General features: G+C 48.3%; 1 protein-coding gene across 3 annotated transcripts; it reads right to left on the minus strand.

The window, feature by feature from the left end:
- Positions 1–51: 51 nt before the first annotated feature.
- On the minus strand, positions 52–25,977 carry Ccdc92 (coiled-coil domain containing 92). 3 transcript variants are annotated; one of them, XM_021162834.3, is made up of 4 exons: positions 25,583–25,977; positions 4,515–4,661; positions 3,854–3,895; positions 52–1,124 (listed from the first exon to the last, which is right to left on the minus strand). In XM_021162834.3, the coding sequence occupies exons 2-4, from the start codon at positions 4,642–4,644 to the stop codon at positions 352–354; spliced, it is 945 nt and encodes a 314-aa protein (XP_021018493.1). In that variant the 5' UTR covers positions 4,645–4,661; positions 25,583–25,977; the 3' UTR covers positions 52–351. The 3 variants fall into 3 exon arrangements, with proteins under 3 accessions (XP_021018493.1, XP_021018496.1, XP_021018494.1); XM_021162837.3 differs by lacking the exon at positions 25,583–25,977 and adding an exon at positions 25,317–25,457; XM_021162835.2 differs by lacking the exon at positions 25,583–25,977 and adding an exon at positions 13,829–13,849.
- Between the last annotated feature and the right edge of the window lie 135 nt (positions 25,978–26,112).

A 26,112-nucleotide genomic window follows, 5' to 3' on the forward strand; every position in this document is an offset into this window, starting at 1 on the left:
CTCTGCTCTCATAGGCCGCCCTGGATCTGCGGAGGGATAGCTCCTTCTCTGCTTTGACTTCAGGCGATTCATATTCTGGTGGCATAGTGATTCAGCCATGGCTGTATCTATGAGTGCGCCGAGATCTCATGGCGTGGGGCTAGAAGCAAGCTATTGGCATGCAGGCGTTGGCCACAGTGCCAGTAATATCTTCAGCGGGGACACCATTGTAGCATTGTGTCACTATGGAGCCAGGAGCCAGGCTTCGACAGGAGGAGACATTTGGCATGGGTAGGTAGGCGAGGAAGGTGTGGGCGAGGTTCCCTGTGGCGCTCACAGTGCGTGGATGACTGCGGTGGCAGGCCGCAGGCCTCACACAGTTCGGTCTGTCCCTGAGTGCTTCCGCACCACCTTGCTTGCATTCACCTGGTCCACGGCCCTCATCTCTCCTTCAGGCTGGGCCTGTGATGGAGTGGCATGATGAATGCGGTGAGCCACCCCAACATGCGTCTTGTGTGGCTTGTCTCGGGCTGGGCTGTGCTGCCCAGTGGCGCTACGATCTGAGGCAATAGGAGGGATGACGAGAGGCCGCTCCTTGAGCTGGACCTCAGCAGACTCCCGGGCCAGCAGGAATGGGGTAGGGTCGGGCATGGCATCCACAGGCTCCCGAAGGAGGAGTTTGCGGCTCTCGGCTCCAAACCTGTAGACCTCCTCAAACTCAGGGTGCAGTGGGGCTGACAGGCTCTTCTTCATGCGGCGGCGGGGTGTCTCAGGCAGCTTGTCCTTGGGGGGTGTGGGTTTGTAGCTGGCCAGCGCGGGACTGCCGGCAGGGCTGGCATCCGAGGTGCCACTTGAGCTCAGCAACTTCTTCTTGGCTGCATGCAGCTGCGAGGTGAGGTAGGCCACAGTGCTGGCTCGCTGCTCCAGCTCACCCGACAGCATGCTCAGTTTGTGGCTCTTCACCTTCAGCTCCTCCAGGTACTTCTTCTCTCTCTCACGGACCGTGTTCTCCAGCACAGCGATGGCGGCGTTCTTCTGTTCCAGTTCCTGCAGCAGCTTGTGGTTTTCCTCCTCTTTGGCCTTCAGCTGGGCTTCCAGCTCCTCACAGCGCCTCTTCAGCTCCGTCGTTCTGGAAGAGCCGTCTCCTGCAGGAACAAGTCAGGTGCCCGGTCAGAGTCTAGCTGAGGGAGGAGATGCTCATGGCCTGTGTGGAGGGCCCTGCCAAGAAGCCCTACGGTAGGCAGGGTGCAGGATGGCCTGTAGGCCCTGCTCCCACTAAAGGCGGATCAGGGGGTCTCTGAGGCCCCTCCCAGCTCTTGGTTCCCTGGCTTACTGTGTAAAAGAGTCTCCAGAATCTGAAGGTGCTGAGGTTAAAACAGCGAGAGCGTCAGCTGGAGTCAGCGTCTCTGGAGTGAGTGCCAGCTCTACAAGTGAAGGGCATCAGACACGTCCCTCAGCCCTAGACCCTGCTCTTCTGCCACCTTTATTCTCCCAGTTGCCCCGAACTAGAACTTTCCTCTATGCTCCCTTGCTGGCAGCCTACTTTCCTCTCTGACCTGTCTGGCCTCACATCCCACTGGGTACAACTATCTCCAGGGCCTGCTTCCCTTTCCTCCCTTGGCCTAACACCTGACAGTCTGCCAGTCCATCTGTTCCATGCCTTCTGCACCCACATGATCCCTGAGCCTCCTTGTTTCTTCTGGGTTGATTCAACTCCAGATCTGTGCATCTACAATTTGCAGATAGCCCTGCAGTGCCTGTGGGTGCTGGGTGCATACTGCACCTCTCGAGTCTTGTGGCTCCCCAAACCTGTCTTGGCATTCCACCTACTTATGCCAGCAGCCTCAGGTAGACTCTGCCCATGGGCAAGTGTACAGTGCAAGCTCACTACAGGTAAACAGAGACATACACGGGCACGGGCATGCATGTGTGTGTGTGTGCTTGTGAAGACAGACTGAATCAGCAAATGGTAGCACTAGAAATGATGCAGTATTATCTTGTATGAGTCTTGTGCTTTTAGCAAAAACAAAACATCAAAAAACCTCTACAGCATTAGATTCTGAAGTACAGTGTGGAACCCCGCGCAGCAGTCAGCCCTCCCTACAAGCATGGCAGGTCTAACGTCTCAGGCCTTTGACTGCATCCCAGCCAGACACAAATACTCTGTGTCCCCAGGGAGTACTAAGAGGATGACAGGCCTCATAGAGTAAAGCAGGCTCCTTGGTGCTGGTGAAGGACACAGCTCTCGACAGCCACAGGTATAGAGCCATTACAGACGTTATCAGAGGCGCACAACCCTAGTCCCAGAAGAACATGAAATCCAGGGCTCCTTAGTAAGGTGCTCTTTTGGCCTCCCATCCCTAAGAGGCTTGGGCAAACATTGTCCTTCCCTGAAAATGACCTAGCTAACCTGCTGTCTGTGCTCAGGTACAGTCTTGGCACAGATCTTGCAGACACTACTGGGAGGCTCTGGTACCCCTGGTCCTCTACACACATCTTCTCTAGAAACTTGATTTTCCTTGTCTAGTCCATGAGAGGTGTGCAGGACTGCTTGAGCCTGTGTGTCCCTGGGTACTCCGGTGTGTAGATTCTAGGCCTCTCCTGACTGCAGGCATCACAGCCTTCAGGGGAGAGGATTAGGGTTCTTTCTAACCTGCCCTCTGAGCTTGTGTTTGACGTGCACTCAACTGAGAAAGAGCTTCACTCCAGGGAAGTGTAGATGTTCCCATAAAACCCTCCCGGAGGTTTTTCAAACAGCTCACTCTGCTGAGACAGTACCTTATACACCTTCAACAAAAGCCATATGCTACTGAATGTGCCCTAAATGGGTGGTGAGGGGGGCTTGGGACAGAGGCTTGAGAACTGGTACAGACTAGTCACGGCAAAAGGGGGTGGTGTGAGGCTCTGGCTCCTACAGTATGGGTAGCTCCTCCCCAAGGCCTATGTCATGGTGTGTGTGTGTGTGTGCGCGTGTGTGCAGCGTGAGGGGTGGGTGAGTGGGGATGGTATAGACCCGAGTTCCTGGCAGAGGACTCGGGTGTCTTTGCTCTAGAGAGACTTTTATGGGCAGGCTCCTGCTCCAAGGGCCCTCTGCACCATCCAGACAAAACCATGACAGGTGTGCCTAGGAGATGGGCCAGATAAACATATGCTCAGTGGCTTAGGGGAGTGACCTGAGGCTTCAACAAAGACTGGACTCTCACAGAGCACCCTGCCTTCGTAAAGCTTGGTTAGGGAAAAGGTCTCCCCAGACACATGTTCTATATCCTCAGACCCAGCCCTGTGCTAAGGAACAGGCCATTCTCACAGGCTCAGAGCTCCCATTTTTTTGGCTGCCACTGCTTTGGCCGACCCAGCCCTGTGCTAAGGAACAGGCCATTCTCACAGGCTCAGAGCTCCCATTTTTTTGGCTGCCACTGCTTTGGCCCCTTGATGGGTCTCACTAGGGAATTGTATCTAGATTGCAGCTCAAATATGCTCTGGGCGTGAACAAGGGCACTGCCCTCCCTATTATGGAGCACATGGCTTTGGGGCAGGGCTTTGCTAAACTCTGGAGACTGTGGGTGTAGGGCCTTCTGCCTAATTCTCACATTTTTCCTTTCTGGCTCGAGTCACATTCAAGTTTATTTCTGGATTATTGAAGGATATGCACTTGCGGTAGAAAAGTTAGAAAATTCTGGAAAATGCAATAGGCAATCTAGGCACATATATTAATGGGAAGTGAAAAAGCCACTCGTCACTCCAGACTATGGGAGACTTTGGACTCTAAACTCCCTTGTCTTTGCTCAGGGCAACCACTGTCATTGCAGAGGGGGCAAGTGGGAATAGATTACAAAGAAAACAAGATGCAACCACATCTGGTGAGAGTTCTTACCTGTCAGTTCGAAACTTTTGAGTGTCAGCTCATATGTTAGATCTACAAAAGAAACAGGACACATTGATTATCAAGTTCTGATAAATTAGTTCTCCCAATCAGTTCTGAAAACAAGCACTAAATCCCAGTGAGTGAGTTTGACCCTGTAGAAGCAGGGGTCACAGCTCCAGGGATCAATGTAAGAAACACCAGGCAGGGGTCATGGTTCATATCAAGGCTGGGAGAGGGCCTGAGCCTCAATCACACCTTTAATCCCAGCACCCAGGAGGCAGAAGCAGGCGGATTTCTGAGTTTGAAGCCAGCCTGGTCTACAGAGTGAGTTCCAGGACAGCCAGGGCTACACAGAGAAACCTTGTCTCGAAAAACAAAAACAAAAACGAAAAATTCCCTTCCTTACCCTCCCTGAATACCCCAGCAGTACAAGGTCAGCGAGCAGCCGCCTCATGAACTGCAGACTGCACTGTGGCTGAGTACCACAGGCACCTGCTGCTCTAGGGCACTTCCACCATACTGTACGGAACACGGTCACCTGCAGGTGTGTGGGTCACCAAGGATTAATCATGTGCATATCAGCATGGGGAGTGGGCCTCGTGCAGCAGCGGACCCGACTCCACATCCCGACAGTGGTCTGTCTGGTCAGCAGTCATGAGCCTGCACCCACCTGTGCAGTGCTGCTGCAGCCGCCGGATCTCAGCGTGCAGCCCCTTGAGTGTGCTGGCGTGTTCCCGCTGGAGGAAGAGCAGGTTCTTCTGTGCACTGTGCAGCTGGTTCTCCAGGTTTGTGGCTGCCATGCTGACATCCAGGTGACCTACCGGAAACATAAGACTTTGGTCACTGTTTCAAGCACGAGGGTTGAGAGAAGATGGGGCTCTGGGTACACATCATGGAAATATGTGGGAAGCAGATGAGGTCCTGGGGCTCCAGGAACCCCTTCTGATTGCTGGGGCACAGGCCCTTAACTCATCTCTCACAGAGCACCTGCCACACATCAGCTCTATGTGAGAACCAGCTGAGGGCAGGAGTGGCACCCGGTACAAGGCGCCAGGCTGCTGCTTGTCCTGGAGAGGAAGCAGGTCTGAGGTGGATGAAGAGTCAGCAGCATAGAGCAGGGTTTCTTCAAACTCAGAACCCTCAAGTCTAGGTGCTACCTTCCCAGGTGTCCTGACTTATGTGGCTGGCCCTACCCTCAACTATAACTGGAGCAATATGAAGTCAGGCCATCTTCCTAGAATAATTCAAGACACCTGCCCCAGCACTGAGAAACCCTTAGGACAGAATGCAGACCAGTCTATGCAGCTCTCAGTGTCTTTCCCATGGCCATGCTGGAGAGCCCTCCCTGCAGAAGCCCCATGGCTCAAGGGCTGCCAGCATGCTGATGACATCTGCTCAGTGTGTGCTTGTGGTGGCGACAGCACAGCTGCTGCTCCCACTTCAGGAGTTGTGTTCACCACTAAGAACTGTCCCCACAGGGACTTCAGACCGTGCCTTCACTCACACCATCAGCTTAGGCAGCTGGGGCTCCACCCAGCTCTGCCTGCAGAAGAGCTGAGAAACACAGAAGGAAACAGAAAGAACTGACGGGACTAAGTAGACGTCCTAGCAGAACTAAGGAGACGGAAACCAGGACACCTGGGCTAGGGAGAAATGTCAGGAGAAAGACTGTGGCAAGGAACAAAGCTTGCTCTGGAAGGAAGGCAAGAGCTGGTGAGCTCTATCTGTAGAAGCCATAGCTAAGGCAGCCTCAGCAACCAGCCGCAGAGCAAAGTGTAGCCTGCAACTCCTAATATCCCAGTACTATGTGCCAAGTGCATGGCCTTGGAAGGGGGCCCTGACCATAACAGAGGAGCCAGTCAACCAATGCAAAGTGAAGAATAGCCCCTGGCTCTGCACTCTGTTGCACATGGCAGCCTGGCATGCTGTCTAAGCCTCCCAGTCATGACTACTGTTTCTTTCACTCAGGAGCTATTCTTGCTCAATCTGACATGAAGTCTGGGGCCCACCAGGACCCATGGTACTTGGGAAGTGCTGGCTTGGGAGGCTAGAGTCCTGACAAGATGCCTTAACCTGAACTTATGTCCTGACGATCTATCTACCGTCACAGTTCCAAGGCCATTCCTAATGCCCTGTCTGGCCTGCACCATCTTCCTTTCACATGGGTAGACTTCCTCCTCTTTCTCATGCTCCACACAGTAGCTGGGGAGGTGTGTATGTGTATGTGTGTGTGCAGGGGGGGGGGGTGTCCCATTGTTCTGCCCAGCCTGAGTCTGCTCCTGCCTCTCCCTGGCTTCTTTAGAACCCAGTGCACTATGTGTAGTGCAGCTTCCCTGAGACCTATCCGTGTCTTCTAATGGCAGAACAGCCTCTGCACCCCGCTCTATCTGCCTTCCCAGGATCCCTGAGGTCTCAACCCACGCTCTGTTGCTTTCCAAGTGTAGCCTCAGATACGGCCATGTGCCTCACACCCCTAGCCACTGTCCTAGAGAACTGTCAGAAATGGGTTTATGAACATGTGTCTCTCGCACAGCCTGTTCCTGCCTCAACCTAAGTCCAGCCTGCACCTGAGAGACCATGGTAAAGACCAATGGTGACCTACAAGCACCAAGGCCCATGCTGGCAGGGACTTCCTCCTCAGGTCTATAATTCAAATGTCCTGCATGCCCAGAGAGACTATGTACTGTAATAGTCTAAATTTTAAGACATCTTGTGCAGCTCTGAGAGAATAACATATCTACACAGATACTTGCTTTTATAATCTATACTGGGCCCCTCCGTGGCCACCCAGCCCCAATTCCCGGGTGGTAGATATGTTTTATTTGAAATTAATTTAAGTACAGTTTGAGGAACTGTTCCTAGTAGGACTGCCTTGGACTCTGAACCTAACTCTGGACTCAAGAATTCACTGTCGTCTTCCTGCTGCAGTTCTTACCCTCAAGCAAAAGCCGGTGTGCAAGGAGTGCAGCTCAGCGCAAGCCTGGGGAGGCTTGCAGGGTCCTGAGCATATGAATGCACTCTGACAACAGGAGACGTCCCATGGTAGTCATGACTGTCTAGGTCCTCTTATGTCCATCCTCTGGGATTCTCTACGAGGCACCAAAGAGGAGATCCACCTGTATAGGTTAGGTCTATGGGGCAAGGCATGCACACATGGGGCTGAACTTTGTCTAGATGGCTAAGTGACTTTCTACCTGCTGGGCAGTGCTACTGGATCCCTGAGGGGAAAAAGCGCTGCATAGCTTAAGACAATGCTGTTACTTTGCTCCTGAGCTACTGATACCAGGCCATCATTAGAGATGATGTGCAGGCCATGGAGCTGGTCCCCAAGCAACTTGAGGAGTCGGACATAAGGAAGAGAGTACACTGCTGGGTCTGGAACTGGTTGGTGTAATGGACTGAGTCATCTTGGGTTTTCTGCACATGACTAATGGGTCCCAGGCTACTTCCTCTGAGCATCTTGTCAATACTGCCCTTCAGTGTAGTCGACCCTTATCACAGCTTTCAACTGTGGTCTTCGCCCCAGGGGGATCTACATGTTTCTGTGCCTTGCTGAGACTCATCAGTAATTTCACAATTCTTTGCTCAAGGATAGACAGCAGGGGCTGGGTACCAGTTGCAGGTAGGGTTCCAAGCCACTGTCATTACCAGGGCCTGGCCCAATCCCAGCAAATGCACACAAACCTGTGCCCTTTCTCTCTAGACAGCTACAGCAGTGGAAATGGGTGTCCCTTAACAAGCTTACCTTAACTGACTGGAAGGGCGAGGCATTCCAACGCTTGCTGTGGTTAGTGCACCACAGAGCACCATTAGTTCACCCTGTTCCCTCTGCATTCAGCAACCCTTCATCAGGGAGAGTCATTGTGCTTCTGCAGAGGGTCACAGAGGCCCAGCTGAGGTAGCTCACAGGGAACTTCGCCACCATTCCTGGGGAAAATGACACTAATGGAGGCCTTGGTAGCTAAGGACCCTTGCCATCATTAGAAGAATGATGAAACCAGCCTGTCTTATCCTGACTCCCAGGTGCCAGTTGCCTCCTAGCTCCAGGGCATTAAGAGCTTCCTTACAGAGACACTTCACTTTCTGCATCAACACACAGTCCTCTACTCTGGCAGTGCTCTTTGCAGGACAAAGGAATGTGTTCATCGTAACCTCAACCTGACTCAGCCTCAGGGTTTGCATGATAACCTTAAAGGCTAGGAAGATGTAGACTGACACAGGAAGGCAAATACTATATATACATTCAACCTCTGAAACAATGTGAATCAAGTACACACAGACAAGACAAACCTAATGCAATTGGGCTCCAGAGGATAGTGGATGGCAGTTCTGTAGGTGGAGGTCAGATACAATGCCTGTTCAGGAGCAGACATGCTCTCCACCCACTGGGTTTTCAGTACACTCCCCAGACAATCATGAAACAGCTTTTAAGATAAAAAAGTGGGAAAGGTCCTGCCTTCTAGGCCCCACCAGCACCTTTGCAAAGCAAGGCTGTTTCAGAAAAACTATAGGAATCGTACCCTCAGTGTGTGTGTCCTCGTTCCCTGGATACCAGCAGGATGGGCTAAGGGCCAGATTCGTACTCACCCTCTTTGTCTCACAGCCAGGCTGACAAAGCCCCTGGGGACTGACTCAGCATAAGGTATCCTGGGTCAAAAGTAGTGCTCTGCTTAGCCATAAGCTGCCAGACACCACTTGGTTATGATCATGGGGGAGACCCACAGCCAGGTCCAGATATTCCCCTTTCCAAAATATATCCCTTCTGTCCACACGCTCATCTGGCCTACATTTTCATGCCAAGCACCTGATACTTTGGCCAGGCTGCCCCTCCCCAGCCTTGTCCCCTCAGGTCCCCAGTGTGCTTTCCTGATCATCACCACAATATCCTTTGCCCCTCTTCTATCTGCCACACCCTGTAACACACCCTATTTCCCCTCTGTCTGAACTACTCTGGGCAACTCCCGCTTCTGCCCTCTTTCTGCCCTCTCCAAAGAACTCATGCATTTTTTACGTATGTATTTCAGATAATTTTATCCTGCTCCGCCATGGGGCTGAGTAGAAAGGCTGCTCCTAAGTTACCTCACATTAATCAGAAAGCACTGTAGCAGCACTGATCTGAACATGACCTCATCCCATAAAGTCTCAACAGTCTAGGAGATATTTTAAAGCAGCTACATTTTTAGCAGACAAAGAGAAATGAGTATCTTGGGGTGGGAGTGTTTCTCAGCCTGGCTCATACAGCCATGGGGGTGGGGGGGACAATTTCAGAATGTAAGAACGGTGCCTGAGAATTGGTTAGAGCCAAGCTATTCTTGACTCTACTCATCAATTAGTTATAACTCATTCACAGTGGGTTCTTTCTCCATGAAGGATGGATATACTGTCTCCTCTTCCTTTTGATAGAGCCTGTCTTAATGGGCACCACACAGCATCTCAGGGTTACGGCTTAAAGACCACTGGGGCTTTTTAAGGAACTTTCTGTACTGTTCTGGTGTCCTGAAGCTTATGTATGTCCATCAGGAAAAGGAACGGCCAGGAAGGAAGGTACAACAGGCATTTCTAGGTGGATGTGTGGGCTCAGATGACACCAGGGGAGAAAGTCTCCAACTAGTTGGCCAGCAAACTCTCTCTCCACATGAAGAAATTCAGGCCCAGAAAAGGATCTGCAGAACACAGTGAGATCAAAAAGGACAAGGTGGACAAGTTTAAGAGAGATGGAACTGAGTCTGGGGTGGAAGTGAGGCCATTTAGCTAGGACCAGATCTTTGTCACAGCCTCCTCAGTACTAAGTGCACTGGCTTTGGTGCCTGGCATACAATAAATGGTTAATGAAAGTCAGTAACCTAGTGCTATGTAAATACCGGTTCACAGCTCTACAGATTTACTTCTGAGCTGTTTACTTGCTTGTATAGAATATTTCCTGAACACTATAAGAATGAGCTAGTAAATTCTAGTTGCTTCCAAAGAAAACATACAAGTACAGAGACATACTTCTTAGCAGCCTCCACATTCCATCTCCACTGGAAAGGGACTAGACAAGGAAGCCAATCAAGAAGGACAGCTGAGCAGGCAGACCTAGAAGCCCAGGGACAACAGAACTTTTACTTGTTCCTCTGAACCAATCTATAGTACTCTACCATCGGCTAAAAATAGCCTGAGGCTAAGTAGCTGGTGCTCCCCTCAGGTTTACTTTATTATATCCTCAAGGGAGGCTGCTGGGATTGCTCAGCAGTTAAAAAGGGCCTACTGCGAAGACTGATAACCTGAGTTTGATCCCAAGAACTGGAATGGTGAAAAGAAATAACTGACTCCTGCAAGTTGTCCTCTGATCCTCGAATGCATGCTGTAGTATGTATGCACATGTCGCACAATGACATGTGTGTGTGCCCCCTGAATTTTTTAAAAAGCAACTTTATCATGTATGATATAACACAGACACAATTTTGAACTCACAGTAACTGAGATGAATAAACTGCTGTAAGCTATGGGTACCTCCTGTTCCTGTCCACACAGGCACTTAGGAAATTCAATGAGCAAGTCATCTGAAAACCCCAAAGAGCGAGGGCTGCAAGAAAAAGAACATCAGCTGCATGCAGGAAAACAAGCATTTGACAAGACTCCAGAAATACCTTGTTAAAGAGGAACAAAGTTATAGCACTAAATATTGAAAGCAGAGATGCAATTAATGTTTTAAAGAGACAGAAGGTAATCCTAAAGAATTAGGGTGATTTGGCCTTTATTTGGCTTAGGGGTGAATAGCACTTGTTCTTGCAGAGGACCAGGGTTCACTTCCTGACATCCACATGGTGGCTCACAATTGCCTGTAATTCAACCTCCATGGGATTAAATGCCCTTTTCTGACTTTTCTCTGGCATCAGGTAGCCACATAGTTCACAGACATACACACAGACAAAACATTCATACACATGAAATTAACCTCACCAAAAGAATTGGAATTGTTTTTTAGTTTTGTTCTTTATTTTCTTTCACACATATGAATATTTTACCTATGTATATGTATGCACATTTGTGCGTGGCACCCTCAGAAGTCAAAGGCAGCTTTGGATCACTTGGAGCTAGATTTATGAATGGTTGTCAGTTGCCATGAAGTGCTGGGAATCAAGCCTGGGTCATCTGCAAAAGCAAACATGGGCTCTATCCAAACTGCTGAGCCATCTCTCCAGCCTCCAGCTCAGGGTTGTTTTGTTGTTGTTGTTCCATTTTTTAAACAGGAGTCGTGAGTTTGGGCTGCAGCCCTGTGTAACCCAAAATGCCAACATGCTGCCTATGTGGCACGGTAACAGGACAAAAGGAAGCTTTCAGCCACAGTATCAAGCAGAATGGCTGGGTTACTGTGTCCAAGCAATAAACAAGCTGATGCTGGAGTCATCCAAAACTGACAGCGTTATGTAGAGACGTCTTAGTGGTGCTCACTCTACCTGCACAGCAGGCATTTTCTTACATATGCTTCTAAGAGGCACAGAAGTAACCAACCAACCAAACTCTCACTTCTGTACCACACCCACCACACAAAGCACTCTGAGTGCTTGGTGAGGAGGCCTAGGGACCACGGCGCAGCCGCACTGTGGAAAGATAAAAACGTTAATGTCATATGCCTGTGATGGGATAAGCTGAAAAGCTCATGTTCAAAGCGTATCAGCAATTTTACATTTTGAATGTGAAAGTTAAAAGACAACTGTGCTTCATGACACCAGGTCTAAGGATGTACACAGAGTATTGAAGCACTACTTTCTAGATAGTGGATTATGGGTGATTTTTCATTTCTTACAAATTTTAGGCTGGAGAGATGGATCAGCAGTTAGGAGCATTGGTTGCTCTTCCAGAGTATCTGGGTTCAATTCACAACACCAACACGGTGGCTCACAAGTGTCTGTAGTTCTCGTTATAGGGGATGACACCCTCACCTGGCCTACATGGGCACTGCCCACTTGTGATAAACAGATATCCATGCAATCAAAACACCCATACAGATAAAATCAAAATAACTATTTTTTTTCATTCCATCTCAGCACTCCCAAACATCACTTTATAATCAGAAGAAATGATAAAGGCGCTCCTGAGACTAAGGAGGAGACAGTGTGCTCCCCTAACATCATGTCAGAGCATCTGGATGGCTAGAATTGTCATTACTTCGCCCAAGCAGATGAGAGTTCATTGGAGGCAAGGTTTACAACAGCAACAATTTAGTGCCCCCAGGACAGGCAGAGATTATGGGTGCCTCCTCTACCCACACAGTCTACCTTCCTGCATCTTAATGACATTATCCATCATAAAACACAAGCCTATCAATAATTCTCCAGCCACTGACATCCATTTCCTTCCAAAAGAGTGCACAGCCTGATGTTAGGGCTATAAAGATGTGATCAGAAGCTGGCAATTAGGGCATGGAAACTTGATACGCAGCCTGTCTGGGAAGTCTGTGGTCACAGGAGGCATGCATTATGGACTTATTCCCATGTTCCTCTTACTCTGGTTAGCTCACACTTTCAGAGCTGCTATTTAAAACCACTCTGGGCACCCACATTTGGATAAGGGGTGGTCCCTGTACTGACAAGTTGGAATTTTGGTTTCTTTTTTAAAAAAAACACAGAAATATAGGTGTTTTTGTTTTAATCCCAGGTGTGGGATGGGGCTGCTTTGCAGCAGCTATAATTTGCATCCTGTTCTAGCAGAGGCATGGCTTTGCCAGGTGCATATAGTTTCTGTGACTGTACATAACACTGGGGAGTCTGGGATCTTTTCAGACGGTATATAAATGCTAGGGTCCTGGGAGGCTGGGTAGGTGGTTGGTGGTCGGTCTGGGGGATTGGATGTGATTTGTTAGTAGTTGTGCTCCAAGAAGAAGCAAAAGGAAGAAAACTAGAATCAGGGATCTCTTTCTCTCTCTCTCTCTCTCTCTCTCTCTCTCTCTCTCTCTCTCTCTCTCTCTCTCTCTCTCTCTCCCCCCCTGTCTCCCTCCCCCCTCCCCCGTCTTTCTTCCCTATCTAGTGTTAGGGGAAGAAACTGGGGAGATAAAAGTTGGGAAAAAGAACAACCTACAAAGTTGCAAAGGTTGACTATAAGTGGTGCCTCAAAGATTAGGTATAAAAATGGGAAATCTGCTAGGCAGTGGAGGTGCATGCCTTTAACCCCAGCACTTGGGAGGCAGAGGCAGGCGGATTTCTGAGTTCGAGGCCAGCCTGGTCTACAGTGAGTTCCAGGACAGCCAGGGCTATACAGAGAAACCCTGTCTCAAAAAAAAAAAAAAAAAAGACATCTGATTTCAAATGCCATAGAAGAAATGCAGGGAATGGGGAATGGATGTATCTCTTTAAGAGGCTGGCAAAAGACTTTACTGAGGCTGCTATTCCTGGGATATCCCCTGCTTTGCTCCCAGATGTAATTTTCTGTTTTGGTTTTGTTTTTTTCTTCTTAGTATATTCTGTTTCAAAAAAAAGGATAGAAAAATGGCTGAACAGTTGGAAAAATTGTGGGTTGAAATGGAGGGGCTTGAGAAACAAAAACTGGCTGAAACTGGAAACTGAAAGGAGCCACTCTGCTCTCTCTTTTCTGAAAGGGCTGCAGAGGTGGTGGGGTAACTAGACAGGCTGTGGGTGGAGATGGAAGCCCTTGGGAAGTGGAAGCACAGGAAAGAGAGCACACAAAGGCTCAGCTGCAGCAACTGAGAGGAGGAGTTTCCCGCAGAAGGAAAGAGGGAAACAAACTGCGCTAGATGGCAGTCAGGTCGGAGAAAAGCTGCAAAGGTAGGACAATCTGATGAAACAGCTAGTTTCTAGAGAAAAGATTAATCTCAAACCAACTGCCAGAGTTACAAAATCACCACCAGCTTTCACAGTAGTTGTACAGCACATGTCTGCTAATGGTATGGAACAAGGTTATAAGGAGTAGGATGTTATCCTATAGAAGTGCAGTAGACAAAGCAGTTCTGACTTGCCTCATACTCTAGCAGAGGCATGGGCTTACCAGCTGTAGATAGTTTCTGCCAACTGTGCGATGTTGGAAGTCTAGGAACTTTTCAGAGAGTATAGAGGGTATACCCTGCTACAGCTCTGGTGGTGGGTGATTGTTCAGGGGGGTTAGATGTGGTTTGATAGTTGTCATGCTTAAAGAACAAATAAAAGGAAAGAAATTAGATTCAGGGATCTCTCTCTCTCCCCTCTATCCTCCTTTCTCCCCTATCTAGTAACAGGGGTAAAAACAGAGGGATAAAGGGTAGGGAAAAGAAGAACCCACAAAGTAGCAAAAGACCAGCTACAGATCCCTCTGTGTGCAAGGTCTTCTCAAGAAAACAGGTCTGGCCAGGCAGTGGTGGCACACACCTTTAATCTCAGCACTCGGGAGGCAGAGTCAGGCAGATCTCTGAGTTCGAGGCCAGCCTGGTTACAGAGTGAGTTCCAGGACAGCCAGGACTACACAGAGAAACCCTGTCTCAGTAAGAACAACAACAACAAAAAAAAAAAGAAAAAGAAAAAAAGACAACAAGTCTGGAATGCAGGTAGATGATGCATCTATAAATGGGCTGTGTAGGCCAGAAGAGGTCAGTGCCCAAGCCCTCTATCACAAGGTGCCTGCCGGAGTGACTGGGTCTTGTGGTATTTGAGGCAGGGTTTACCACCAGGAGGAAGGAGCTCCACATCCCAGAGAAGTCAACCCAGCACTTTTGCTTATACAGAGAACTTCCTAGACACAAGTGGCTGCTGGGACAGCAGTGAGCAATGCATGTAGGCAGTGGCCCTGCCTAGGCCCTTCTGCTACTTGTGCATCCTCCTTTCCCTCTCGGGCAGCCTCAGGGTAACTACTATCTGGGGTCACCCATCAGAGTGACCACTCCTGGCAGTACTCACTCATGGCTTTGCAGCAATATTACCTGTGAGCTTCTCAAGCTGGCCTCATCAGGATCACCCTGAGACAAGGTAAGAATTTCTGTAGACACACTACAGACAGTCCCGCCAATGAACTTCTAATGAACAAGGTTTTGTGAATACCAAGCCAGGGATCCCTTGAGCCTCAGAAGTTACCTTAATAGCTAGAAGCTTACTATCATCATTGACTTTATTTAAAACTTATTCTGGCAGTGTTCCATTCTGCAGCCTAGACTAACCTTGAACTTGCCACACAGCCTAGGCTGACCTCAAACCTACCACCTTCCCACCACAGCTCTCTGAGTGCTGAAGCTGAGATCACAAGTGTGAACCACCACACTCCACTTAAATATATCTCGACATTTACAAAGCTTATTGTACTAGCTGGCTGAAGAGTCCTTTTGATTATCTACTTAGCAATCACTCCAGTATACTCCTGAAGCACCCAATGTATAGCTTCATTCTATGCTTACCATCACTTGGTGAGGGAAGATCAGAAAACAATCAGTAATTGTAGCCTCCTGAGATGGAAGTACTAAACACAAGAGCCAGGGGGAAGGGAGCCCAGGGAGACACCTGTCTCTCCTCCAGGCAGAGAAGATCCCTGGAGGGTAGGGGTGGGGCCTCAATTATCACAGCATTCCTGGCACTTTGGATAATACCAGGTGGTACCAGGCCCTGACTGGCTGCTGAGTGCATACAGCCTGGAAGGATAGCGCTTCCCTTCTGGAAGGCTGGGGCTGAGTTGAGCCCTATTGGCTGGGCAGGCCTGGGAGGAGGAAGCAATTTTGGGACGGAAAAACGTGACTACTGCTTTACAGCAGTGTGACCCACACTACTTGACTTTGGAGAGGCATGGAAACAAGATGGGAGAAACTACACATCAAGAACCGCTCACAAAGGCTGGAGAGGCAGCAGGTTCGAGCACTGGCTGCTCTTGCAGAGGACCTAGGGTTCAGTTCCCTTCATTCACATGGTAGCTAACACTATCTATAACCCCACTCCTAGGAGATCTGACACCCTTGTCTGGCTTCTGTGGGCATCAGGCACACACATGATTCACAGACATGTAGGCAAAACACTCATCCACAAAGCATAATTTTAAAAAATGTACACATAAGTTGAGGTGCCATGGTAAGAACCAAGCAGGAAGGCTACACGATAGAGGTGCAGTTCCCAGTTCAGAATTTAGATTGGCCAGAATAAAACAGAACATAGGAGAGGAGAGGTGCAGTGGCCCCTGGCCCTTAGCTCTGGGGGAAAGCAGTCATGAAGTCTTACAGGGTCAGGTGCTATGCTCCGTGCTCGATGGAACATCTGACCTGATCTCGCCTCCGCAAGCAAAAGGCTGTAGTTAGCAGGGGCAGGGGTGGGCTTCCTTCTGAGCCACTCTGACTCTGAAGTTCACATTCCTGACATACTATACTGTGGTACTCCCAGAAGGAAATGCCACCAGCACAAACACAGCCAGCACTCACTGCAGTGACAGAACACCACTAGTCAGTGTCCCCTCTTTCCAAGTCCCCGCCCTTCCCTGCTGCACGGCTGAAGTTGTGAGGGGCTTATGTAGAGACGGACTCTTGCTCGGTGTTAGCAGTCCCACAGCTGGGAGTTGGGGGACACAGCTACTCACATGGAAAAAACCCTCAGAACAGGAGGTGCCTGCCCTCTCGAGGCAGCCCTGTAGTGTGTTAGGCTGTGAGCTGCTGCAGGCCGCTGTGCTGCTCTGTTACTTCCCACTGGCTGAGTGTTTTAAACACTCAGGCCTCAGATTCAACAGAAATCCTAAACATTTCTGGGGTTTTTAGGATTTCTAAAATCATTTTTTTTTCTGACTGTCTTACATGACAATGTAAGTGCAAGGTGACAGTGCAAAGTGACCTTTCTGACACAGGCTGTGGCTTGCTGGCTATCTGGAAGAGGGGCTCTGGACTGCTCCCTATAAATATCAGGCCATGGTGGTAACTCTTTCGTCATCCGTCATTTGCCTGTTTAAATGCACAACTGGTGCTATGACGGAGATGGAGCTTTAGAACTAGGGCAGTGGGGAAGAGGAAAGGACAGCCATGTGAGACACAGTGGGGAAGCAGAGAACTCTGCACATGATACCTGCCAAGGGCTGGGCTGCTTATGTAAGCTCATGCCTGCTCAGAGTCTCCACTGGCATGAGCATAGACATGACAGTCTACACAGCCATTGTTTCTTTGTGGGTGAACAGCAGCTGGAAGTACTCAGAATTAAAGAGCATGCAGAATGTGTACTCAATGGTTTGACCAGGAGCTGCAGAGGAGCTGTGGCTCTTAGGTACCACATCTGGAACCATCTGGGTCACTATATCTGGTGAGGGGGTGCTCCCTGCAGTTAGCAAAGAGCTACCCAGCCCCCAATATGAACTGCAGGAGCCCAGGTGGAGCAGCTCTACCCTAAGACAAGATGATTTGAGGCTTATGCTGTTCTCCTTGGGTTTCACCAGCAAGTGAGAGTATATAACGCTCACAGGAGGGACAACCCCTGCGCAGACCTGGCCTCATTGTAGAGAGCTACTGAACTTGGAGAAAAAGGGCAGCCATCTTGTAACAAGCCCTCAGAATGATCCTGTATAAACTTGTCTTGAATCTTCCACCCCTGGTAAGAAGTCACAGAGGGCTCCATTCTGCCTTCTCTATGCTGGGCCAACTCAGACACTGCCCTTGCTCTCCTGGGCTCACTGATAACTTCACATTTATATGTGAGTGCTTGTGATTTTGAGTGTTCCTTCTTAGTTCTTGGCAAAAGGATTTTGGTTTTCTTGTCTAAGCACTAAGAGAATTTAAACCCTGCAAACAAGGCATCTCCAGTATCGTGGTTATAAAAGAAACACATCTAAAGAAATTCTGTGGACACTCTGAAAGTCTATACAGAACTGACCAGGTCAACTCCAGAGGATAAAGGCTTTAACATTAATTCAATTCAGGAAATTTCATGTTCAAGGAGACTGCTACCTTAAAAAGACTGTGTGGCAGGAGAATCAGAAGTTGGAGGCCTTCCTGGACTATCAAATGTTCAGGGCTGGTCTGGACAACTTAAGACTAACTCCAAAAATAATAAACAATAACAGAGCTGAGGATGTAGCTCGGTGGTAGAGCACTTGCCCAACAGACCTGAGACCCAGCACAGTAAAACAAAACCCAAACAACAGCCCCCCCCCAACTCTTTGTATTAAGCAGAAGAATGAAGACATTCCAATGTCACATAGAAGATGACATGAAAGACACTACATTTCTTGAGGCTCTTAATTCTTCCATGTGCTATCTTGAGAGTTCAGCATTCCCTTTGTGGTGGCAATATAAAGTTTTGCAGTTCACTCTTGCTATGAAGCGACTTTTCTTGTAACTTTTTAGCATTTACTCATTGCCGCGAGCGCTTGAATGCCACAGTGGAGTAAGGAAGTTGGTAGTTGGAGGACATCAGTGGGAGTTGGTTCTCTCCTTCCACCATTTAGGTTTTGGGGATGGAACTCAGGTTGCCAGGCTTGGCAGCAGGGACCATCACCAACTCAGCCATCTTGCTAGCCCAATAAATCCTCTTTCTTTAATCTTAATGCCAGGAGCTAGGGTTACCATTTAGAATATGCAAAGGCCAAACATGACCTTTGTATAACAGAGTGTGGATGTAGAGCACATACTAATTCATATGAAAGAGTTTTCTCACAAAGGCTAATGGATGATACATAACCTATCCTTTCAGAGTAAAGACACAGCTTCGTCATAAGCCTTTAAAAAATTAGACATCATATCGTATAGCAACCATAAGGCTATTCTATTGGCTGAGAAATATATTTAGGTGTCATGTTTCTCTGCCAATGTTAAAATATCAATAATTACATGAATTTTTTTGTACTTTGCTTTCTAAAATTCTTAATTCCTTATGGACTAGTGCTATGCTGGAATGATTAGGAAGCAATATGTATTTACCTAAAGATTTACAAAAAAAATTAAAATCCAAAATGGAAAACCCATCACCCACCTGTCTCTGTGGGTAACAGCTGAACAGTTCTGAACACTTGCTTTTAAGTCCATTGAGGGTGGTTTAATAGAGATGGGATCCAGATATGCTCATTATACTTAAAAACTATGAATCAAACCCTGTATAATACATTGCTACTTTTAAGCAGACAACTTAATACAGAGTGACTATATGTAAGGATTACAACACAGAAAAACAAAACAAAACAAAACAAAACAAAACAAAACCTGTATAATGGAGGGAAAAAAGGCTAGATATCTCCCAGCAAAGTAAGGTGGATGCTTCCATCCTCAACCCAGAAGGATCTCCACCCTTCATGGTAGCTATTCACTGTTCAAAAGACCACACACTCTCACACTGTCAGAGCATTGGGATGATGGTGGGGCCTCCTTGATGGTGGGCCCTTAGTCCACTAATGGGTCTCACACTACCTTGCATCCCACCTGTTTTATGAGCCTTCTTGCTTGGCAAAAAAAGTCAAGGTATTCTTAAGCTGCCCAGCTCTCTCAGTGTTGTACCGTTCCTGGCCAGGCCTCATGTAGGAACATTTGGAGCTAGGTAACCTCTGGTATTCCCTAAAGGCCCTTGGAAGTGACAAAAGAATGTTTCTCTGTATCCACTGTCTGGATGCAGAGTGAGTTGGATAGAGGCGAGCACTCCAAGCCTCCCAGATTACCAACAGCATTGTATGAGTCACTCTGTTCATATGGCTTGTGCTGTGGGAAGCCACTAGGAAAGGACAGTAGCTTATGGGGTGGGGGTTATAAACATATTCAGATCAAGTCTCTCAAACAGGAGTGGTTGTCACATGGATACTCTATTCATTCCACTCATCAGATGATAGCTACCTGCAAAGGCTGGTGTGACTGCCAAAACCTGTAAAGTGTTTTATTCCTGGACCCAGCACATCGTGTGCTGATTCAGAAGCACACATATGATAGGAGTACAACTCTGTGTTTCTACTGCCTTCATTGTCTCCCCAAACTGGACTGGGTGATAATAGTTTAAAGTGGAACTGTGTGCAGTACCTTGACAGTATTTTGCAGAGACAGGACTCAGGTTTCTGGATGTCCCATTTTTTAGACTGCACACAGAACTTCAACAACTAAAAATCTAGAATTTTCACCTAAACAGCTGAGCAGCTGTGAGACCTCCAGCCACTTCTTCAGCTACAGAGCATTATGTGTGCGATAAACTTGTGTTCTGTCACCAGAAGCCATGCTGAAGGCATCAGTGAACTTTACTACACCGTCTGAGAAGCCCATGTGACTAGGGACAGTCTGACAATACCAAGTCCTCAGTTCACAGCTCTGCAGGTGTAATATGTGGAGCCTCAAAAGCTGTTGGGCAGAGCTCACCATGATGTTCCAGAGCCAGTTAGTGGCATGCAGAGCTGCTCTGAGTCTCAACCATGGCTGAAACACAAAAGCACCCAAAAAGACCATTCCTAAAAAGGTCTTGCTCTGGCTATTTCTGGCTTATTGTCCCACTTCTTAAACAAAACCAAACCAAACAAAACAACAACAACAAAACAAAACCCAAAAAACCCAAAACAACCTCTTTGCTCCCACCAGTGAGGTCTAGCCTTGGTGTTCTCTTTGCTGTACTCCAATATCATAGCCTTTATACCAAGATTAACTATAAAAAAACAGCCTCAACCTCTTGAAATTTTGTTTTACTTTTATGCATTGGCAGGGGTAAGGGGGTGTGGGATGGGGTGAGGTGTGCATACAGTATGGTGGTGTGTGGAGGTCAGAGGGCGATTTGGGGGAGCTGGTTCTATTGTCTAGGATTTAGGAATAAAATCAGAGCATCAGGTTTGGCAGCAAGTGCCTGGATTCAGTTTCTGCAGAGTACTGCCCAGGTACTGTTAAGCTATCTAGCCAGTCCTTGACCACATTATTCATGGGAAGAATGCTTACAGAAGACTTGTTGCCAAGGGGCCAAAAGGATCTACTCCCTAGCCATAGGATCATCTCTTCTTGCCCAGGGCAACAGGCAGGCCCACAAGCTGAAAGATGCTGCTCTCAGCTTCTGGGGGTTTCTGATCTGGTCACAGACTTCCAATCAAAAAGTAAAGATGACATACTACATACGACAGACCAAAACACCTTGGAAAGGTCAGGCAATATTGGTGATCTTGGCTACAGTCTTGTCTAGAAGGACATAAAATTAACATCAGCTTTCTTTATCCTCCCTATCAAAGTAAAAGGCCTTTTTTTTTTTTTTTTCTAAAGTACCTCTCAATGTGGATCTGTTATCGTGTCACTAGTCAGAGAGGAGAAATAACCCCTGTGCCTTCTGCTTGGGGTAATCTATGTTGATGGCTGGAGAGAGTTCAAAAAAAGCTTCCTTGATCTCAGAGTACAGCATGGGTTTAGTTTCCTACTTCATAGCTAGAAAAATTAGGTTAGAACTCATTAGCACTCCCAGAATAATTATGCACAACAGAGACAAAACTTTCTCTTGTGAAGCCAGTGTTTTATGCATCCCCCACATGATATCAAAGATGAGTGGTACTTTCCTGTGTAATTCTTCATGTCTATTGTAACCTTCAGATGGCCAGGCCCACAGTAATCCTGGGAACCGCAATGTGTAGTAGCAGATGTACAATATCAATACGAAAATGGACTTCCAGGCTCACAAATTCTAACAATTCAGCAAATGAGAAGGCAACAGCCCACTACAATGGCCTAAGAAAGAATACCAACAACGGGTCTCATGCAGAGCTAAACTTACTCTCCTTTAGGGCCGCCCAACAGGGGACAAATACAATCAATCCACAGAAACTGGGTCCCTCCTAAGCACCAAGCCTCTTGGGTTTGCTCTCTTGTTTGGTGCTACCCCAAGGATTTCACTGCTCAGTTTGAGAATTTGGCTAGAACAAAGCGCTCAGCATCACGGAGAAAGTATATTCCCTCTTCCTTCCCAGCCACAGCATAGCACGCACTTTTCATTCTGGGAAGTGGTGAGTGGGAAATACTCTTGCAATGCTGCTCTTCATTCTCACTTTCATTTTTATCATTAACAAAGAAGTCTTTTTTCTGGTTCTCCAGGTCTTGGATTGTAGTACCAGGTGACTTTGAACTCAGGACTCTCCTGCTGCAGCCTGCTGAATGCTAGGACTGCAGGTATGCACCATCATGCCTGCTTAACAAAGACATCTTTTAAGATAACTGAGCGATGCACTTGGGGGATGTGCTACTTAACTGTCTGCCTTACTTGATCATTTGTTGTTTCAGAAATAATACTTAAAATTATTTGTGGATTTTTTTCTTTAGTAATAAATTCTTTCTTTCTTTCCCTCTTCCTCTTTTCTTCCTTCCTTCTTTTCCTTTCCCTTCTCCTCCTCCTCCTCCTCCTCCTCCTCTTCTTCTTCTTCTTCTTCTTCTTCTCTCTCTCTCTCTCTCTCTCGCACACATTCACATGGGGTCTCTCTACAGAGCCCTAGCTGCCCTGAACTCACTATATACAGCAGTCTGGCCTCAAACTCAGAGATCTACCCTCCCAAGTGCTGGCATTAAAGGTCTATACTGCCATGCTCTGCTAATATTTGCTGCTCCTGCAGAGCATGGTGGCTTACAACCATCCAGAAAGTTCCAGAGGATCCAAGGTTTCATTCCATTGGCCTCATGACCACTCTGCTATACTTCAGTCCTTTGGGCTCTCAAGAACCTGCTCTGTTCGTTGGCCATAGCCAGAGCATTAACCCCAATTACTGTGCATACTAGGGAGTCTGGTCACTATTCTAATAGTGACAGTTATGCCCACTGTTAATCATTTCATCAAGATTGGCACAGCACAAACATGTACTTCAAATCACAAAGTCCCCATGCTGTCTAGTTTTATGTCAACCTAACACAAGCTAGAGTCATCAGAGAGAAGAGAGCCTCAACTGACAAACTGCATCCATAAAATCTGGGCTTTTGGCAGGCCTGTAGGGCATTTTCTTAATTAGTGATTGATGTGGGAGGGCCCAGTAGGTGGGGCCACCCCTGGGCTGGTGGTCCTGGGTTCTACAAGTAAGCAGGCTGAACAAGCCTGGAAAAGCAAGCCAGAGCCTAGCACTCTTCCATGGCTTCTGCATGGCTGAGGCGCCAGCCTCCAGGTTCCTGTCCTGCTTGAATTCCTGCCCTCACTGGTTTTGATGATGAACTGTTACATGGAACCGTGAGTGACATAAACCCTTTCCTCCCCACATTGCTCTTAGTCATGGTGTTTCATCACAGCAATGGAAACCCTAAGACAACCCTTTCATCCTCTCTTCATTTCACCGTGACCCTACTTTATAGTTTTGTTTTACTTCCTGGATATATATTTAGAAACCATCCAGAAAACACTGAATACAACTACTTTAGGTAGGTATGACTTGACTGTTTTGCTGTGAAACTTGAGTCATATTTGAGTAATGAAATAAATAGAAAGTAGAATGCTGAGCCAGCACAAAAGTCATGTCTTTACCATCTGTAATGTCCTTAGCTCAGGAAAGCACACCTTTACGACCTGCTGACTCCCAGAAAACAGCTACTATCTCATTTTTAGCAAGAATGATTTCCTACTTGCTTCCTAGAAAAGGCAATTATCTTGACTAGATGGTCATTCCAGAAAAGCCAGAGGAAAAAGTATCTAATACATTTCAAACATCACACTGACAATGGGAGTGATTTATTATCTCTAAGCTCCCCCAAACCAGACAAAATGGGGTTCAAGTTAGCTCTGACACCAAGCAAATAAGCCAGTTCCTATCTTCCCAGGATTCAAGTAGGTGTCTGGGGATGTCAACATGCCCACAGCTGTAGAAGCTGGCAGCCCAACACATAACAACAAACTCCCACAGAGCTAGAAGGGAAACTAAGTCCTGGAATCCAGTGGCCACCAGAACCCCAGGAGACCCTCTATCAGACCTGTGCCCCTCCAGCCCTTCCAGTCCTGAGTCTTCACTCAAGCTGCACTGGGAGGGAGCCCGAGGGAAGAGCTGCCCCTTCTTCTCACTGCTCAAGTTCTGATCGTAATTCTGCTTTACATCACCGCCAGGGACGCTGTCTTCCTCTAAGCACTCAGTGTCCTCTTCCTTGCTGGGAATTACTCTAAGGCAATAAAATCCCTCCTGCATGGCAGACCTTCAAATGTCTGAAGACCATTAGGACACAGGTCTTTCTGTCCCTGCCAAATGCGTCTACAGGATGAACCATCAGAGCCTTCCTAGCTGGTCTGGAACTTGCCTCTGTATGTTCAGTACTGCAGGGTGCCTTACCACTGCCCTCAGTGGTATATGAAGTTCAGGAGATAGTTAATCTTAGTTAATAAATGTGTCACCCAGTATGCATTAGAATCTATTTATGGCTGACCTTGTTTTAGATAGGGAAAAAAGAAAAAAAGCTCCGCATATCTTCTTGCCAGAAATATGAGAGAATGCTTTATAAGTATTTTTTAAAAGCATCGACATCATAATTAACGTCAGTCCTGCTGCAAACACATCCTGACAATTAGATAATGAGGTTAAAATCGATTTTCCAACATAGGACAGATGAGAGGTAAGAATCCAGAGTGAGTGAGCTGCTCTAAACAAAGGATTCATGTGTTTCTTTGAAAAGATTCAACGTTTAAAAAAAATGTCTAATTTTCAAAACACCAATTTAAGATGTTTAAGTGTGTTAACAGAAAAATTCTGGCCCATTCAGATCATTGTTCTATACTTTAAAATATAGCTAAACCAGGGCTGGGGCTAGAGCTCAGCAGAGCCCTACATCCCACATCCTTCCACACTTCAGATCCAAACAGAAAAATCTAACAAAACCGATTCATTGTGCAATAGAGGAGTAATCCAAACTATTTTAAGGCTTTTCAGTAGTGGTATACATTTATACACATAAAAAATAAAGAAGCACAAGTCTTAAAGTCTTTCTTCAAAGCGGATTAGAATATTCAGCCATTTTGGTGAACAGTTAGCCAAAGGGAAAACATGAAAAATTGGAAGTGAAAGTCACTTGGAACGCTAGCATCTGAAAAGCCTTACAATTCAATGGCGATAGAATGCCAGGGAATTCTTGGCTGTGCAAATAAAATAATACCAATGCTATTTAAATTAATTTCAAACTTAGTCTGTTGTCTGCGATCCTGGTTTTAACTAACTTTCTTCCTTTCTTCCCTTCCTTCCTTTGACACAGGATCTCACCATGTAGCCTTGGGCTTGTCTGGAATTCGCTATCCTCCAACTCGGAGATCCGCCTGCTTCTGTCTCCCGAGAGCTGAAAATTTAAGGCGTGCGCCATCACGCCCGGCTGCTCTTAACACTCCTAAAAGGTGTCTGCAAGCCTGTACTTTGTTATGAAACCGATCGGTGCCACCTGTCACAGAGCACGGTCACATTTTCCTCTCCGGGCTCCCCTCTGTCATCAGTGGCACCTCTCTGTCATCAGTGGACTAGACCGTGCAGCTAACGATACTTGAGGTTTTGACATTCTTAGCCCGCAGGGCCGGATCCAGGCCGAGGGAACCGCAACCAGGGGTGCTGCCCGCTACCTGCGAGCGTGGCCAGCGTGCGCGTCCGCGGGTCCCGGGAGCTCAGGGCAAAGAGTACTTACGCGGAGCCACCCGGTCGCCAGAGCTGCAGGTCCGGAGGGCGGCAGGTGTGACGCGGGCAGGCGGCTGAGGCCCGCAGCATCCCGCCGGCTTGGGGCCGGACCCCGGGGCGCTGCCCCGCACCCGCAATGCGGCTCGTACCCGGCCCGGGCCGGCGGTTGCAGCCGTTGCGCCGCGCCTCCCCCGCCGCGCCTGTGCGCAGCCTGGCTCCGAGCCCCCCGCGAGCGAAGCTCAAGGATTCTGGACGTGCGCAGGCTGCGCGCCTCACCTGCCAGGGTCCCTCAGGCGGCTGCGGCGCTCGGCCTGCTCCTCGCGGTGGCCCGCGGCCCATGGGCAGGGACTGTGGGAGCCGGGTGCGCGGCGGCTCTGCCGCGGGGGGCACGGAGACTCAAGAGACGCCGCCCGGTCGTCGCATCCCGTCCGCTCCCTCCGAGCGCTCGCCGCGGTGCACGCCGGGAGCCGTTCGCTACCCGACTAGTCCTCGCACAGGAGGATGTCTGAGGAGACGGTGCGGCGCCGACGCGGCGGCGGTCTGCTAGTGATGGGAGGGGAGGACCCGGGCGGATCGATGCTCTCTCTGCGGAGGGGAAAGGGGACGACGCGCCACTCCCTGCGGCTGCGGCAGGGCAAAGGCAAAGGCAAGGATGAAGGGAGAGAAAAAAAAAAAAAAGGGAGGGATGTTAGTTAGCAACACGCAAGCGCACTGCTCAGGTGCGGCCGCACTGCGGTTGCCCTGGGTAACCAGGGCGGGGTGGGGCAGGGACAAGGAGGAGGGGTGGAGGACCCGGAGCGGGAACG

This window comes from Mus caroli, unplaced genomic scaffold, assembly GCF_978045245.1.
Source record: "Mus caroli unplaced genomic scaffold, Mus_caroli_1 scaffold_4, whole genome shotgun sequence".
In the NCBI taxonomy this organism is placed as follows: Eukaryota; Metazoa; Chordata; class Mammalia; order Rodentia; family Muridae; genus Mus; species Mus caroli.